Raw genomic sequence first — 17550 nt, 5'->3', positions numbered from 1 at the left:
AGACTATTGATGGCAATATTGTTTTCTCTAGGCCCATCCTTCAATCGACCCTATAGACGTGATATCGAACTTAGATGGACGCGCAATGACCAGCAAACACCATAGTGTCATTTGACGTCAAAAGTACGTTCAACTCGGCCAACGGCGGAAGATAGTAGTCTTCCCAGTACAGGGACAAGTACAGGTGGTTCTATCATTAATGAAAGGTTGGAAAAAACTCGTATTTGCGGACAAATGAATGCGGTATGTGATATGATTTACTAATTTGAACGGTTTTTTGTCAGGGCAGACGCATTATCTATATGCGTAGGTATCTCCCCAAAAAATCAATCAATTTGAATGATTCTGACAATGGAAAAAAGTTTTAGAAAAATTATAGTGGTTCTATCATTTGTTGGTGCAAAAATTCTCAATCTCAAACTTACATTCTAACATACAGGACCAAAAAAAATCTATTCTACCATTATTCTGTTTACATCTAATCACTCACAAAGAATCACAATAGCAAACTTTTTGTTGGGGTTTTTTGAACCTAGTTAAAGCATCCTCACTCGTCCAGATGCTGCTCAGATTAAAAGATATTGTTATTTTCCAATATTTCAGTGTACTGACCTTCTGCTGGTTTTTTCCCCTGACGGCCAACCCACAAAAAGTGTACACAAATAAAGAAACCAAATCAACGTAGCAAATATTCTGCATTGACAAGCTTTCATTGAACCCTCGAAAAAAAGTCCCAAAACTCCAAGGGGGCAAAAGCCAAATGTTTATCTTCTTGCTAATCAGCAATCAGAAAAATCAAAATGTAATTTCTCTAATTCCGATCTCTCTGATTCGCTGCTAACAAAAATATTAGGAAAATATAGGCACCGCCGAAAAAATCTGAAATGATTTGAAGAATTCCAGTTCTGAATAGGTTCCAGTGATGAGCATGAAATAGGTTCATCAGAACGCTGGGCTGAGAATAAGAAGGACCCCTACGAAGCAAACGGTAACTGTCTCGAATTGTGCCCAGAGAGTTCATGACGGGGTTAACTATATTGTCTGGTGGAACGACTGGACAAAGATTGATTGCCTCAACTGCGGGCCTGTGGTAGGTGAGAAGGCTTTTGTGGAAATCTGCGTTGTAATAAATGATAGCAAAATTGAGTTAGTCCAAAGAAAAATTGGCAGAAGACATTCGAATTTCTTGAAATGCTAACAAACATAAAGATGATCAGCAGATGGTCTTCAAATGGGTTTATTTGATTTCTATTGTGGAGAGAGACATTAATCTTCTTACAACATGGGAGCCGTAGATGGAAAAGAACATGGACCTCGTTACCCCTATTGCCAGAATCTGGCATCCTAAACAAACAGAAACCATGATAAATGGATATATGATTACCAATCATACACACCCAATTTAAATTTTTAATTAAAATGAACTCAGCGATTGCGGTAGATGATTATTGCCTTCATATTTATTCCATTGCTAATTTGTAATTATGATCCCTTTTTGCAAAAAGTTAACCAAAATTCTTTTTCATTTATTGCAGAACCAAAAATGGATCCGCCTAGTGGTGCCCCGCCTGTTTCAGCACCTCCAAACCCGGTCACTATCAAGCCCCGCGGTCATATGCGTTCGGCCTCCCTTGAGAATGCCAGTTCACTGATCGCCAAAAATACTTTGGGGCTTCCCGTGATGCAACCTTGCTTCACAGGAACTCTGAAGTCAAAAAACGAACAACGACGCCTCAAAACTAAATTCGGAAGCCACAACAATTTAGAAGATTATGTGGGCCACAGAAAATCGAAGTTCCAGCATTTACGCAATATGTTTGAGATGCGAACGGACTACGACACCACGCCAGTTCTATCCAAGCATCAACTAATTCAGTCCCAGCAACAACAGCAAAAGATACAGCAACAAATGCAACAGTCACAACATTATCAGCCACTCCAAAGTCAACAGAAACTCAGCTGCGCAAAGCCAATTGAAGGAGTTGAGTTTAACGATAATTTAAGTATAGTGGAGACACCGTCACGGGTTCAGTCCTCTGACTTCAATGAGAGTAACAACGAACAGGTACTTGACACTACATCCTTTACCGAACTAGTTTGTCTAATGTTCACTGAATCCTCAGGTTAAAAATATTGTAAGACCCATAGCTTTTAAGCCAATACCCTTCGAGCCAGACTACAGTATTCCGAATCGGTATAGTGAGCTATGCGATCGATATGGATCTACGCCTTCTCTAATTCCACCTCAGGCCCAAAATATGAGGTTTGGAAGTAAGTGTTGTTTTTCAAGAAATACTAAAAGGACTCCCGCTAATTGTTACTTCTTCCAGGCACTCAGGACCTTCGACATGGATACAGTATATTTTGCAGCAATCAGCTTGCACGAAGACGTTCGAAGGCATTGAAAATCAACGATAGCATGGAATCGGTGAGGCACACCCCAGACTCCGATGCGACAAGTCACAGCAGTACAATGTAAATTTTATTTAAGGACCCTTCAATGCATTTCGAAATACTTATTAAAACCCTTCTGTTTACAGAAAATCATCAAGTAAATATCTGCAAGATCAATTCGACATGACACCATCCCCATCCGATTCAGGAATATCCGACTTGGAAGCTGTACTCAAAGATCGCGACTCAGAACTATCATATCTTCGCCAAACAATAGAACATAATGAGAAAGCCATCTTTAAAGTTCATAAAGTAAGAAACCACTCGAAGTTAAGAATGAAATAGTATCTTTCGTAAGCAAACATTGCGTGAGCCTGATAAATTTTTTCCTCCTTTTTGGAACAGGATAAAGAGGCCTATTGGGAGCTAGAAATTAGGCGACAAAAAGCTTTCTACGAGAATCAACAACGAGAATATGTCCTTAAAATTAAGAAACTAGAACAAATGCTAACGCTCCAGTCGTTTCAATTTAAGCAGAATAAATTAAGACTGACTGACGATACGAATCGATTGAAGGACCAGTTTTGTGATTTGAAGAATGAAAATGATACTTTAAGGTGAGTGAAATTTTTGTAGAAAGTATTTAGGAACATGTGCGCAATGTTGACAATCCCTTGAGACCATTATAATGAACCAACGTTATTAAAGTTGCTAAAAGGACTTCCCCCGCTGACTTTTTTTAACCATGAAGCTTGCCCTTCCATATTCTGCATAGGCCCCGGCTTTTTCAGGTTAGACTTGCGGTGATTGGCGTTCAAGCGGCCTACATCATGGTTAAACGTGCACCTCTCCTAGGCCGTTATCTCGCAGAAAATAACTACATGATCGGGTCAGAGCCGTCTTCAATTTTTCCTCCTCCTCTCGACGACTGTTTTTTAAGGTTTTGTGAAAAAAACGCCTTAGGATCAATTCAAGTCTGTGTGTCCGTCTGCCTTTTTTTTGTGAGAAGGTTGAAACCTTCAAAAGACACTGGCCTGGACACGCAAGCGCGTGGAATTTTTACCCACTAAAATCATCCCGCGGAACCACCATAAGGATATTACATGACGGGACGAAGTTAACTTACTCTAGCTTTGCCACCTTTCTTCTCTACGTAGCGTACGTAACCGCGATTTTCTCGTCTCTTCTGCCTTTCTCAGTTTGCAGGCGATAGATGCGATCAAGGAATTCATCGCATCCCAATCCACCTCACGTGCTCGCATTCTTCCCACCAAATTTTCCGGTACCGGCACCTATCCTAGAATCTCCTTCACAAATCTTGAACAATGGAAGAATACGTGCTCTGGGTTCTCTGGGACTCCATCATAGTTTGAACAATCGGCTGAGGTATCCAGTTTAAACCTGTACAGGTGCTGTTATAATTAAACTCACCATGCCGTCTCTCCAATCACTTCTTGATGATAGGGATGAATCTGTGTGTCCACCGAGCGTGTCCAACGCTCTTGCTACCTATTTAGAGATTTCTCCCTTTCGGCGTTCTTCGTCTGCGACAAAGAAGAAATAGGCTTCGCGTTGTATCTGTTCGTTATTTCATTTTCCAAGATGTCAATGGGCATCATTCCCGAGATGACGTTCGCAGCATCATCTGAGACAGTCGAAAAGGCGGAACACACCCTCATGGCTGTCCTCCTGTAGACTGCAGTGAGTTTATAAGCATTAGCTGCGATCTGCTTTGCCTTTTCAAAAACTGGGGTTGCATAGAGCAAGTTCGAGCTTACTACCCTGACTATAAGCAACCTAAAAGTAAGCCTTGTCAGATGCTTTGCAACCGCAACCAGTGCTATGTCTTCGGCATAACCCACTACCGTGGCTACCTCCAGGACCTAAAGATTAAGCACATTGTTGTAAAGAATGTTCCACAGCAGTGGACCCAGTACGGAGCCCAGTGGAACACCCGCAGAAACAACATACCCTTGCTTTGTTGTAAATAGCTATCGGCAACAGCGCGAGATAAGCGGGAATACCAATCTTTGCCAGGGATTTCCGTATTAGGTGCGTTTTAGCCGAATTGAATGCATTTCTCAGTTACAGAGTCACCACCACGCAGTATTTGCTGGTATTGCCCTTTCCATTAGTTGCATCTTTGGTCAAGTCAGTAACCAATTTGGTAACATCAATGGTTGATCTGGCTTTACGGAACCTATACTGTCGATATGGAATGCCTCCTTAGCTTTCGGCATCCGGTAGTAATTTATTATATATGACCCGCTCCAGCATTTTCTTCAGTGTCCGGAAGATAGGGATATGGGTCTGTAGGAGGATGGTTCACCTGAAAGTTTCCCAGCCTTAGGCAGCAGTACCAACTTCTACCGCCTCCATTGTGTAAAAAATGTCCCCTCGGACATGCACACTTTGAACAACTCAGCGAGCAATGCCGGTCTGGATTTCACGGCAAACTTAAGGGCCTTATTCGGTACTCCATTCAGACCCGGGGCTTTACTGTCGCCTATTCTACCGCAAATCTCCAGTAACTTCTCTCTGCTTACTGCTGAAATCATCGTCATATTCAGAAATCGCTGGCAGTTGTCGGTACCCCTCTCTTCCTGGGGGAATAGTCCTTTGATGATTTTCAACACAAGAGTAGCACACCCATAGCCATTCGTATGGTTCGGTGACAGGCTGATCGAAGACTGGCCAATTCATCATCCCACCAGTAATTGGATTTTCTACCGGAGGGGGCATGAACGCTTCGAATACTTTGGCGGTGGATTGTGCCAGGTGGCTCTTTCTGTAAAGGTGCCTGCTTGAATAGGTTGGTCTAACCACACCTCTAAGAAGGTCTGGTCATTCAAAGCTTTTGCGGTTTAACGCATGATGGTAGCTCCGCCCATAGTTCAAAGAGGATTACCTGATGGTGGATGTGGGTGTAGTCCCCTCTGACCCACCAGGACATATCACGTACCATTGCAGGGCTAACGAAGATCAAGTCTGCAATTGAGGCAGACCCTTCCTTCCGAAAGGTGTTTACATCACCCTCGTTGGTCAGAACGTGGTCAATTTGATTGAAAGTGATCGCGACTGGAGAGGCTCGCGTATGTTTGTGGACCACTTTTCGCGCAAACCAGGTACTTCCAACAACCATTTCGTGAGATACTGCCAACCGAATAATCCGCAGTCCGTTACCATTGGTACCCCTATGTAAGCTGTGAGAGCCGACGTATCGCCTGAATACGGGCTTCATCCCCACTTGTCTGTTGAAATCTCCAAGTATGATTTTGATATCATACTTGGGACAGGTTTCGAGGGTCCGCTCAACTGCCTCGTAGAAGGTATCCTTCTCCGACTCTACAGTCTCCTCTGTAGGGGCGTAAACGTTAACGAGGCTTTTATTTCTAAATTTGCCTCGCAAGCGTAGTGTGCATAACCCTTTGCTTATATTTTCAAAGCCGATAACAGCATATTTCATTTTTTGGCTGACTAAGTAGTGGCTCTTCTCCAGGAAATCGGTCCATGTACAACGCATTTCCGGCAGCGCTGTTACAGCAGCCCTATATTGGGATAGGGTATCGGCTAGCTGCTTGACAGCTCCATCTCTCTATAGGAAGCGCATGTTTCATGAGAAAATGCGCAAATCGTTTCTCCGTTGTCGTTTCCGGGTTCGTCGTTGTAAAGTCCATCCTGTCCGAGGCTCCTTCTGTGACTTGGTAATATTGGTTTTGCGTGTAGGGTTGTCAGCTCTACCCAACCCCCAACCTGGAGGACCAGTTCGTACAATTTGTGCCGTTTTTAGACGCGGAAGACTCGCTTTCATCCTTCTCCGTTTCGTTAAGAAAGGTATTGGTTCAGCAGGCGTTTCCCAGGTTTTGTGCTTCATCGTGGGTACCAATCCACGTTTCGCCCTGGGACCTATACTACCCTTTGACCACCAAACTGTTTGATAGGTTTTCCCCAATTAGTATTGGATTGGAGTGCAGAAGGTAAGATATCAACCCCTCTCTCATGTATTCCTCAACCAATTTCTCTGAACTTTTAAATAAAAGGAGTTCAGAGTAACTGACCTATAGGTTTTGGCCTGTGTTTGATATCGCTATGAATATAAAGGCCAGGAATATGTAGCCTAGTACAATACTGGCTCTATAGATGCTCACCCCATGAATGGAATCCCCTGTTGCAGGAGCGCAGAATAGACCTTGTCTGGACCAGGCAATGTGTAACGTTCAAATGAGTTTATAGCCAATTTCATCTTACCCAAATTTGTGACCGAATTTCGATGGTCGCTGTAATTGTGTTATATAGGACCGATCCATGCAACTAGATTTCACTACTGATTTTTATTTCAAAATCTGGGATGTGGACTTTCAGGTTTTCCATAGTTTGTTTCTCATTCTTATCAATATTACGTCGGGTTTCTGCAGCATCCCAACCAGATTGGGTGGATATTTAGCAAGGGTCTTCTGTCTTCGTTTCCTGGCAGAATCTTCTCCAAGGTCTTTCCTTAAATAATATTCGTGTTTCCTGTCATAAGTTGATAAGAAAGTAAGCCTATGTCAGATCCATGGCTCTAATTAACCGGCTAACTGCTGCTGGATAGCTAATTGCTGTCCGGATGGGTCAAGTGGTTAGAGCGCTGGGCAGTCGTAGCCGAAGGTTGAGGTTTACTGGTTGCAGTGAGATTTGTTATCATGACCGGATGTCAGATACCAGTCAACTCAGCTGTAAATGAGTACTTGAGTCAAATTAGGGTAATCATCTCGGGCAAGCGCAATTTTGACCACATTGGCCCCTACAGTGTACTGTAGTTTACCGTTACGATCTTCAATACAGTGCTCTAACGCAACTGTTGCACCAACGATTATTATTCATTGCTGCTGTTGCGGCTTTACTATGCTGAAGGCTTTTCTGAGCTACTTTCAGTTTGTACTGAGTGCGAACTGATGTTCCTGGAATTTGGCTGGAAAAAGGAAAAGTGTCACTGCCTTCAAGCATCTTCAGTTTATTATCATCGATTCTTTGAACGAGATTTATTCTCTTCCTATTCAGTTTGGAACAATTGGCATATTTTTCGCTTTTGAATCTCGTTTTGAGCTTAACTAGTATGCTCGTTTGGACCGTCCGGAATCCAGACTTATAACCTGCTCAGCTTGACTACCTCCTTGACTTCGTCTATCCTCAAAATGGCATCATTCCTGGTCTGCCAAGCGGCGTCACGCCTCTTGGTTCGTACTGGCTATGGCTAGCACCTTTTGTGTAAAACAAAGCCTTGTCAAAATCGGTTTACTGTCTGTCTGTCTTTTTTTTTCATCGTTGGAAGGTGGAAGGGTTCAAAACCTACTGCTGGTTCCTGCTATGAGGTTATGTGAGACTCCTACTCACTAAAATCACCTCCTTCTTCTTCCACTCTTCCCACGGGACCGCTATAAGCATTGCATCGCGGGGCTGGATCAGTTCTTAACTGCGGCTCATTATTGTTCTCTCCCTTTCTTGCTTTCTTCGCAGTTCTCCATGCCTTAGCTGTCGGTGCATCATTTTCTGTTCAATTACCACTTGATTCCAAGCCTTCGTTGACTCCAACATATACTCCACTATATTTTCAGGTGTTAAGAGCCTGTCTGCAGTGGCCTCCAGCCTAATTCGGTGTGCTGTAAAACTTGGACACTCAAATACAACATGCTCCGCATTCTCAGCTACGTTACCACATTTGGGCAGCATGGTAACTCGTCGTGTCCAAATTGATGTAGATAAGCCGGATAACCTCCATTTCCACTTAAAAACTGTGTTAGCTCGTAACTTAGTTCCCCGTGGCTCCTTTCAATCCACCTTCGAATTTTTGGGATGATACGGTAGGTCCAACTGCCAGTTTGTACCTCGTTCCATCTCTTTCCCCATTCTGCCACTAGTTGCCGTCGAAGTACAATAGATTCCCCGATTGCATACACTTTGTCGTAGAGACGCCGACCTTCATTAGCCAAGATGTCTATGGGGATTGTCCCTGCCAGTACGTATACTGCATCTCCTAATGTTGTTCGATAAGCACTGCATACCCGGAGTGCACTTAGTCGATACGCCATTCTTAGTTTTCCGCAGTTTGATTTGTTTTTCAGAACGGTTGTCCAAACTGGAGCTGCGTAGAGTAGCACTGAACTAACAACCCTTGAAATAAGACCACGTCGACTTTGTCTTGGTCCACCAATGTTCAGTAGGATCCTCGAGATCGTTACAGCGCTGGAAGACGCTTTAGGTGCAGCGCACTCAATGCGTTTTTTAAAGTTGAGTCTTTTGTCAATAATTACTCCAAAATATTTAAGCGACTCTTGGGAGTAAATTATTTGTTCACCAACTTTAATTTTCACGGTTGTGTCCTTCCTTCTTTTCTTGATTAGCACTTTCAACCGTATTCACGAAATCGTTGAAATAACAGTGAATCAAACCACGGTTACTCATGGAGAAACACCGTGAGAAACATCGCCCTCTTTACATTGCATTTCTGGATCTAGAGAAAGCGTTTGACCGTGTGCCACACGAACTCATCTAGTAAGCTTTACGACAACACTTAATACCAGAAGAACTCGTGCGCTGGGTTCAGTTGCTCTACCACGATCCGAAAAGTAAAGTTCGAAGTATAGTGGGTGTATCAAAACCGCTTCGTGTCTCTGTTGGTGTTCATCAAGGAAGTGCCCTATCACCACTCCAACATCCGGCGCCCTATACACTGCTTTATGCAGATGATGTTTTCCTAGCATCTGATAGCAAAAATGATCTCGAGCAACTTGTCCAAAAATGGAATGATCGCCTCATGCAACACGGTCTCAGATTGAATCTAAATAAAACTGAATTTTTGACGACCGATCCCCATGAAACAGGCACAATTACTGTCAACGGCAGTGATATGCCCAGAACTGAGCGATTTAAATACCTCTTGCCAACGATATCAGCCAATGGAGAATTGCGTTATGAAATTTCTTCACGCATTAACGCAACCTGGATGAAGTGGCGTTCCACGACTGTAGCTCTTTGTGATCGACGTATTAACGAACGTCTCAAATCTAAAATTTACCGCAATGTCCTCCGTCTCCTCACTATCTATGGTTCTCAGTGTTGGCCCATTATAAAAGACAATGAACGGCGTCTTGTGGTAATGGAGACAAAGATGTTGCGTTGGACTAGTGGCGTGACACGTTTTGATCACATCCGAAATGAGGATATCCGCGATCGTTATGGGGTTGTACCGATCGTGAAAAAATTGCAAGAGGGGCGTCTTCGATGGTATGGCCATGTAATTCGTGGAAACGAAAATTCACTTACCAAGATTGGTCTGAACATTGAAGTCGATGGTAAACGACCAAAGGCAGGCCGAAAAAACCGTGGTTTAATACGCTGGATGGAGATTTAAAAACCTCAAGATTGCACCCAGATCAGATAGAGCTAAATGGGGAAACCGATCACGACGAGCTGACCCCGCTTGTGAACGGGACAAAGGTTGAAGAAAAACAGAAGTGATAGAGGGGACTTTTTCAACCAGGAATTAATCCCCCATATCGCTTCATTCATGCGTAGATTTCGATCTCGTCTAAGCGTTTTGCAACTACTGTTACCCCGATATCGTCCGCAAAGCCAATGGTTGTCACGCCATTAGGAAGGCGTAACGTCAACACTCCATTGTACATAATTAACCACAGTAAGGGACCTAGGACAGACCCCTGTGGTACGCCGCACGTCATCGGGAATAATTTCAGTCCATCGTCCGAGTCGCAATATAATCGTCTTCCTAGAAAAAGTGCAACAACGATGCGTAGAATGTACTTCGGAGCCTGTAGTTTGATTAGAGCCTCTACGATTTTCGTCCACTTTGCAGTATTGAATGCATTTTTTACATCGAGTGTCCCACTGCGCAGCATTTGTCATCTTGTATAGCAGCGCGAGCCAGACTAGTCACCATGTTGATTGCATCGACGATTGATCTCCCGAATTGTTTGTCGGATAGGCCCTCTTCCTTTTTCGCAACTGTCTGTCTGTCTGTTCGTCACACGCATTTTTCTCGGAGACTGTAGCAGCGATTGATACCAAATTTGGAGGAAAGGTGGGAGCTGTGAACACTCACGCATACAGTAAATTACGTCCTGTTAACGTCGAATTTAAGGGGGGTCATCATATATGCAAAAGGGGGTATGCATTTTTTTTTCGTCAAAAGTAGTCATATGGGGTATCAAATGAAAGGTCTCAGTTAGTACTTTCCGAAGCTGGGGTTCGGGTTGTCGAAAGTGATCATTTATTTTACGGGGCCATTCTCAGAAACTGCCACACCGGAAAATATGAAAAAAATCAAGAGAGTGCCACTATATGGTGCCTAGGCTCCGAAATAACTTCCATACCGATATCCATTTAAATGAAGTTAATAATATATATTACTATAATTTTCAGTAATTAGCTGCAAAACCCCCTTAAGTTCATCCTAGCACCACGAAATTGCAGAAATGTAGGCTATAATATAGAGCTTGATCCTACCAAGTTTGGTGGAAACCGAAGTTATAATAGGTCAAAGTTGTCACTTCTTTGGAAGTTCAAGATTTTGAATGTCAATACCACCCGAAAGTGGATATTCTCGCATAATATATGTTACGTTCTAATGGGACAAATTCACACTCAAATGTCTTTATAAAGGAAATACATAAAACCTTTAATACGTGAAGAGTCCAGTTTCCGGTTTCTCGACTTGTTATCCATGTTGCGAATCGTGACGGGTTCACACCGCCCATACCTCAGACGGAATAACTGGCTGACTGTTTTGCCCTGCTAAGAGGTTAGTTGCCTTTGGTTCCTCGTTAAACGCAATAGCCATTTGCAAGGGGACAAGCACTTGCCTGAAAGGCCATTTATTTTAAAAGGGGAATTCTGAAGAAAAGAGTGTGTTTTCTTCACGCCCCCATCCTGCCCAGGTAAAAATCGATCTTCTGTCTTAATTCAGATAGGATACTGTCACTAGTAATAAATTTGCTTTTCTGAGTGAAAGCCTAATGAACAATGTTAGCAAGAATTTTATGCCAATTTCTTCTTGCTTTCCAAGAAATACTGCACTATGATCACCTTGTCCATTATTCCTCTCCCTTTTTATTTCCCAGATTTCATAACTTCCATTTTCATTTAAAAAGTGCATAAGAGCAATAATAATTACATATTAATATTTTCCCAACACAGGAAGGAAACTGAAAACCTACGAACTGCTGATACCTCCTTAAAGGATCGTGTTCGGCAATTGGAAGAGAAAGCAGAAATGATGGACAAGTTAATAGAGAGCCTGAAAGGTCAACTGGAGGAAAACGAATGGACAGTTTGTCAGAAGAATGGTGAAATAGCTTTATTGAAAACACAATTGAAAGAAACAAAGGTATGTAATGGAGGTAATGGAAAAATGTACATCTTTCAATAATTATTCTGATTTTCAGGAGGAGTTGAAAGCCAAGGAACATGAATTAGCTCAGATGAAAAGCGAAAATGTAAATCGAATGCTACAAGAAAAGGAAGCACAGGAAAATAACGAGGTAAAAACAACTCAATTCATCTGATCTCTTTTTATTATCTGAAAATATTTTTGAACCCTTTATAATTGTTGATTGTTTCATGTCTCTAAAAAATGCAAGTGTTACTCTGAATATTTTAATCCTGGGCCTACTGGAGTTGCTCTTGGTCCAGTTCACACTTTAATTTCTTTAAAGGAATAGAAGTGTTTAATGAAGATTTTTGTTTTTATTCCAGACCAAAAAAGATTACGACGCTGATCTAGAAATTTCCCAGCTCAATCGTATCGTCATTCTTAAAGACCAAGTAATACTTGCCCTTACCAACGAATTAGCCAAACTTCGAAAAGAGCTCTCCGACTTGGCTATTTTTCAAGAATATGGAAAGGAGCCAAACGGAAAGTATGCCCGCCTTAAATACAAAATCGACAGTCTTACAAGCATATGTGGTCGACCAACTGAAAACGATCACCTCCACCTCGAAACCCCCAACGGGAACAGTATCCAAATAATCAATCCGTCCAAGAAGGACTTACAGCAAGACGGCGACCTTCAAATCATCATAAATTGTTTGAAATCCTCCGCACCATTTGCCGACAAAAGCGAAGACACTGACGGGACACCGACAGACCGTACCGAATCAAAAAAGGACGAGTCGACAAAAAACCTACCAGACGTGACAATGAATCGAGTTAAAGATAGTGCTGAGGAGCAGCAGAGATCTGAGGACCTGCGTAAGGAATTGGAGATAATTCGTAAGACATTCGAACGGGAGAAACAACAATGGGCCGACGAGAAGGAGAAGGTCCTGAAATATCAACGACAATTGCAGCTTCATTATATCAACATGTATCAAAAGATGAAAGATTTAGAGAGTAAATTGTCCGTTAGGTTCTAAGCCCCATTGAACGTTTACAATGCAAATATATTTCCATTGTCTTCATTACTATTTTTAATGTAATATTTTTAGCTTTTTGTTTTACTCTTGACCACTGTTACAGCAGTTATTTATTCGAACAACTTTTTATCTACAATAGGGATTTAGAGAGATATTCTGTTTATGTTATTGGAAGATGATGCTTTGAAGTGTATTTTATCCTTAGAAAATTCCATATATCCATGTTTTCTTATGTAGTCTCCAGTTTTTATGTAATAAACAATATTTCTTCAATAGGATGTCTTGATTTTTCAAAGGAGGTATGCTGTCAATAGGAGGTTTGACCTCTCTGTAAGAAAACTAAAAATAACTATCCACTTTGGCAAGCAATTTGACCATCTTTACGTGGTAGCAGACAATAGATAATCTTATGCATGTTCCCTAGAACTGTCCAGGGTAAATATTACTGGTGCCTGCCCTGCTGACCAAGCTGTATATGCTCATCACTTAGGTAAGAGAACTTCTGATGGTCCAACAGTGTTTACTGATATACTGGGGCTGATGGGTCGAAAATTCCTCCTCTACTCAAGGATAGCCGGATCGTTGAAGCAGTTCACGTTGATTTGACAATCTCGAGTTACCAATGTCCCAACGATGATGCGCATCCCCTAGCAGACGAACAAACTACTGGTGGAAGAGTGAATTGGCTAACCTTACATCGACTTGCGACTAAACCAGACTAGCAGCTCAAGCATTTCCTGCCTCATAGCAGTAGAGGTTGGTAAATCTCACGGCGAAGCATCCTTCTATGGACCCATATGTCTCTGACACTATAAGGAAATGTTGGAGAAGGAAATCTGCAATAGATTGGTCCCAGTTGTTGAGAACCACAGTGCTCTTTCAAATCGATAGGATGAATTCCGTGAAGCCAGATCATGGCCGAAAATGCGATTCACGGAAAGGGTGCAATATTGCTTGATTGAAACGTGATTGTGAGTAATGCATTCAATTTGAGCTTTTTACGGACGTCCCTGGGGACGACTAGAGTCTATTCCACTGCTATTGTAAATAGCTACTTGCAAGAACGGAGGCTTTAAAATAACACATGACACAATGGAACATCATATACAACGATGTACTCAATCTTCTGGTTCCTGAGAAGGCCACGGCGGCCAGTTACTCTGTCAACATGGCATTGATTGTGGTCGCAGAGCGTCTCGAAGACGCTGAGGTATACTCATGCAAAGTAATCAATGCTGTTAAGGCTTTGTTAGAGGGCACTGTACTGGCACATGCGGAGACAAAAAAAGAAATAGCCCTCATCGCTAACCTCAATAAAAGAAAGAAAGCCGACCATTAAATACTTAGAACTGATTATAGAGACTTAATCACTCAATTTTAAATAGCACCCGGAGTATAGTTACGACAAAATCCGGAAATTTTTGTACGATGAATGCTAGCATCGATTCGGGGTAAAATTCGAAGGTGGAAAACATCAGGAAAGCCAGGTTACGAAGGCCCCGCATAAAAAAAATCTAGTTAAAGTCATCTAACTCCTCTCGGTGATGTACTACATAATGATGGTTTCACGGAGCAATGGGTGAGGTTGAGGGTGGGTGGTTTTAGTAGATATAAACCCTACACCTTGGCGTGTCCAAGACATCCGGATTGGCTATAGTTAGTCGACATGCGCTTGTAGGTGAGAAAAGTGCGGGAACTGTACACTTCACCACACCTGGCAGTTAGCAATAAAATGCACCACCGAAAATGAAGAGAAGGAGGTGGTTCGACATCTATGCGCGCATGATGACCAGGAGAATTGCTCCGCCTGTTGCAGCTGATTCGCCACAATCTATGGCAACCACTTCAGCAGGTTCACGTAGACAGTGGATGAAGTGTACTGAGGACATGAATCTCTTCATCATCCGCTGCTACGAAATAACGGCGGGGCAGGCACAACATCTTACTGACCTTTGTTGCACCAGAGGTTCGTCGAGCATTTCTCGCAATTCACGCATGTAAATATGCAGCGAGTCGCAGACCAAAACCGTTTCATTACTCGCAGCGACACAATCCCAACCATCATCAGGGAGCGCATTCGACTTAAGGTCATCGCGGGAACTGGTGACCAAGAGTCAGTGGGGGCAGAGGCGGCGGCATCAATAACACCAGGCGGCACTGCAAACGATAGTTTCAGTACTTGCCGAAGCACTCTTCTCCACCGTCCAACTGAATTTTCCGCTGAGTAAATTCGTCCGAAACGTCGGCGAAATTCACTAAAAGTGATTCAAATCGGAACTATGCCATTCTCAGTAAAATACCCGTAGTTGAAATTCTAGGCACATTAAAGCAGAAACTTTCTGTCATATGCAGTCGGTTACGACGGTATGGGGAAAGTCACTCCAGACGTGTCCAGAATGCAACTTATGTGAGGAACCAGCGGATTTTTTTTCAGATCACTCAGCGAATCCTAAGAAAGGATCCAGACAGTACAGCTTTCGATGACGGAAGATAAAAGATATTGAGGTTGACTTTGGGGGCTTTCCGCCCAGCATACTTAGAATGCTGAATGAATCATCGCTGAAGGCACCAGCCATGCCACTACGCCAAGGCCATAAACAGCACGAAGAACTGGAGGGCCCTGGTTTGAATCGGGAGCAGAATTTCTGGTATAAGAAATGTACCAGTATACACAGTCCGTTGGCGCGTAGCATAAATCAGGTCATTAATCGGCCTTCCTCACTGCGAGAATTACCCACCTTTTCCCTACCCTACACGATGCAGGACACAAGACCGATTACTTGCTTATCAACCCTCTACAAAATCATAACGTTTATTATTGGTGGAAGGGTTAATGGGCATCTCGAGACCAATAACATTCTGTCCGAGGAACAGAAGGGTTGCCGAGTCGGGTCAAGGGGCTGGAAAGAGCAACGTATTATCCACTCGGTAGTTGTAGGACAAGCAACTAGAGGCCAAAGAAACCTCTTTAGTTGCTATATCGATTATGCCAAGGCTTTTGATAGCGTCTTGCACACCTGGCTAATCGATGTCCTACGTCTGAATCGCATTAATCCCAAATTAATAAAGTTTTTGGCAACAGTAATTTGAAACCACCTTATCAGTGCACTAATCCGAGGGTACCATTATCTCAGAGCCTATCCGTATATGGAGGGGCATTTTCCAGAGAAATTCGTTGAGTCCTCTTTGGTTTTGTATGGCACTGAATCCCCTTTCATCGCTACTGAATGATGGTAGAGGGCATGGTTTCGCAATTAAATATGGCCCACGTGCTAAGTGTGAGCTAACACACTTGATGTACTTAGATGACATCAGGCTGTATGCTGATACTGACTGACCTTAGAAGTTTTTTGCGAATAGTTAACATGTCCAGCCGTGTTATTCGGATGGAATTTAAATTAAAGAAGTGTCGAATCCAAGCCAGTCACAAAGCACATAGCATTGGTGATCTCCACATCGAAGCTATGACTGATACATACTTATACAAATACCTTGGAATTCTGCAAGGAACCCATGCTCGGGTTGGTGATCTGAAGGATATTCTGCTGTCCGAATTCCTGCGGCGTGTAAAGCTGGTATTGAAATCGCATCTCTCGGTGAAGAATAAAATAAGCGCGTTGAATGTATGCCGTGGACGAAAACCGCTCTGAAGTACTTCCAGCGGCAGATATGGACTGGCGTCTCGAGCGGGTGGTTGTAGTTTCCATAATATTGTCGACTACAGGTATTGTACCTAAATCCCTCACGGCTTCGCTTAATTTTCTGGGACTCTCACACTATTAGACTTTCTTAAGCTGAGAGAATACAATCACTTCTGCGGGAAGGAAACTTAAAAAATGTCCGCGCTACATTTGCTTCAGGAGGTAATGCGGAAGATAATACCCGAAGAAGTAGATGGTGTTCTACTTTCTTGAATAACGCAATTAAAGGATTCGGTGAGCCACAATGTACAGCAAGAAACCATGACTGCCCCTACACTTTTCGCAGTATTTGCCCGCGAAATACTCAACTTGTTTCAGTTTAATAAATCTCTTAAATTGTCATTGGATGCCTTTGCTGAAACTCTGATAGTCTAGACGGCACACAAGAAGGTAACTCAGGTGCAAGTTGAACTTCAGAAGATGTTCAATGACATAACGTTCTTTACGAACAGCTGGCGGATGAGAACCAACGCGTAAAAGTGTGAAACGATCCTGTTTCCAAATTCCTTGGTGTAAGCCAGTAGGAACTTGAAAAGAGATTCAAAAGATTTCTACGTTGTCTCGAACGAGGATAGTTCTGAGCGCATGCCTCATAAGAAGTGTATTAGATACCTGGATGTGCGCCTCCAATTTAACGAGCGCTTACAAGACATTCATGTCGGAAGGTTAAGATTATTTAGCGTTCCCGTTTCTTTCCAAAGCGTCCACCTCAGTTGGCGAATTCATTCATGATAGAGAATTCAACGCCAGGATTTGCAAACCATTCCAGCGTGTTATGATGAGCCGGAATCGTTGGAGCTTCAAAGCCCATGTAGCTAGTCTACCGTGAAAACAGAACTTGTTCATCAGCCTTTTAGGCGGAGCGTGGTGTGTCACCACTTCTAAAATTACGCCTTCTTCTCCCCTTGTGCTTTTAGGCCGGTTTTTTTTTCCGATTTAACCTCGCGTGCTTTTTCTCTAAATTCTCGGTTTTTCCAAGTTAATCTTTTCTTTTAATTCTGGCGTGATTCCAATGCATCATAGCACACGTGAAGTTTTATGCACG

At 42.8% G+C, this 17550-nt stretch overlaps 1 protein-coding gene across 2 annotated transcripts in view; it reads left to right on the top strand.

The window, feature by feature from the left end:
• LOC119657969 (centriolin) overlaps positions 1-13082 on the top strand; it is a 154973-nt gene extending 141891 nt beyond the window's left edge. Inside the window, exons 5-12 of one of the 2 annotated variants that reach the window (XM_038065179.1) lie at positions 1536-2065; positions 2124-2271; positions 2331-2475; positions 2541-2706; positions 2794-3011; positions 11587-11776; positions 11835-11930; positions 12145-13082. In XM_038065179.1, coding sequence (XP_037921107.1) covers positions 1536-2065; positions 2124-2271; positions 2331-2475; positions 2541-2706; positions 2794-3011; positions 11587-11776; positions 11835-11930; positions 12145-12804 — 2153 coding nt within the window. In that variant the 3' untranslated portion in view covers positions 12805-13082. The remainder of the gene's footprint in view (positions 1-1535; positions 2066-2123; positions 2272-2330; positions 2476-2540; positions 2707-2793; positions 3012-11586; positions 11777-11834; positions 11931-12144) is intronic. The other variant, XM_038065180.1, reaches the window with a different exon arrangement.
• The last annotated feature ends 4468 nt before the right edge of the window (positions 13083-17550 follow it).

This window comes from Hermetia illucens, chromosome 5, assembly GCF_905115235.1.
Source record: "Hermetia illucens chromosome 5, iHerIll2.2.curated.20191125, whole genome shotgun sequence".
NCBI classification, from domain to species: Eukaryota; Metazoa; Arthropoda; class Insecta; order Diptera; family Stratiomyidae; genus Hermetia; species Hermetia illucens.
The sequence above is the reverse complement of the archived record's forward strand: the minus strand, read 5'-3'. Positions and strand labels throughout refer to the sequence as shown.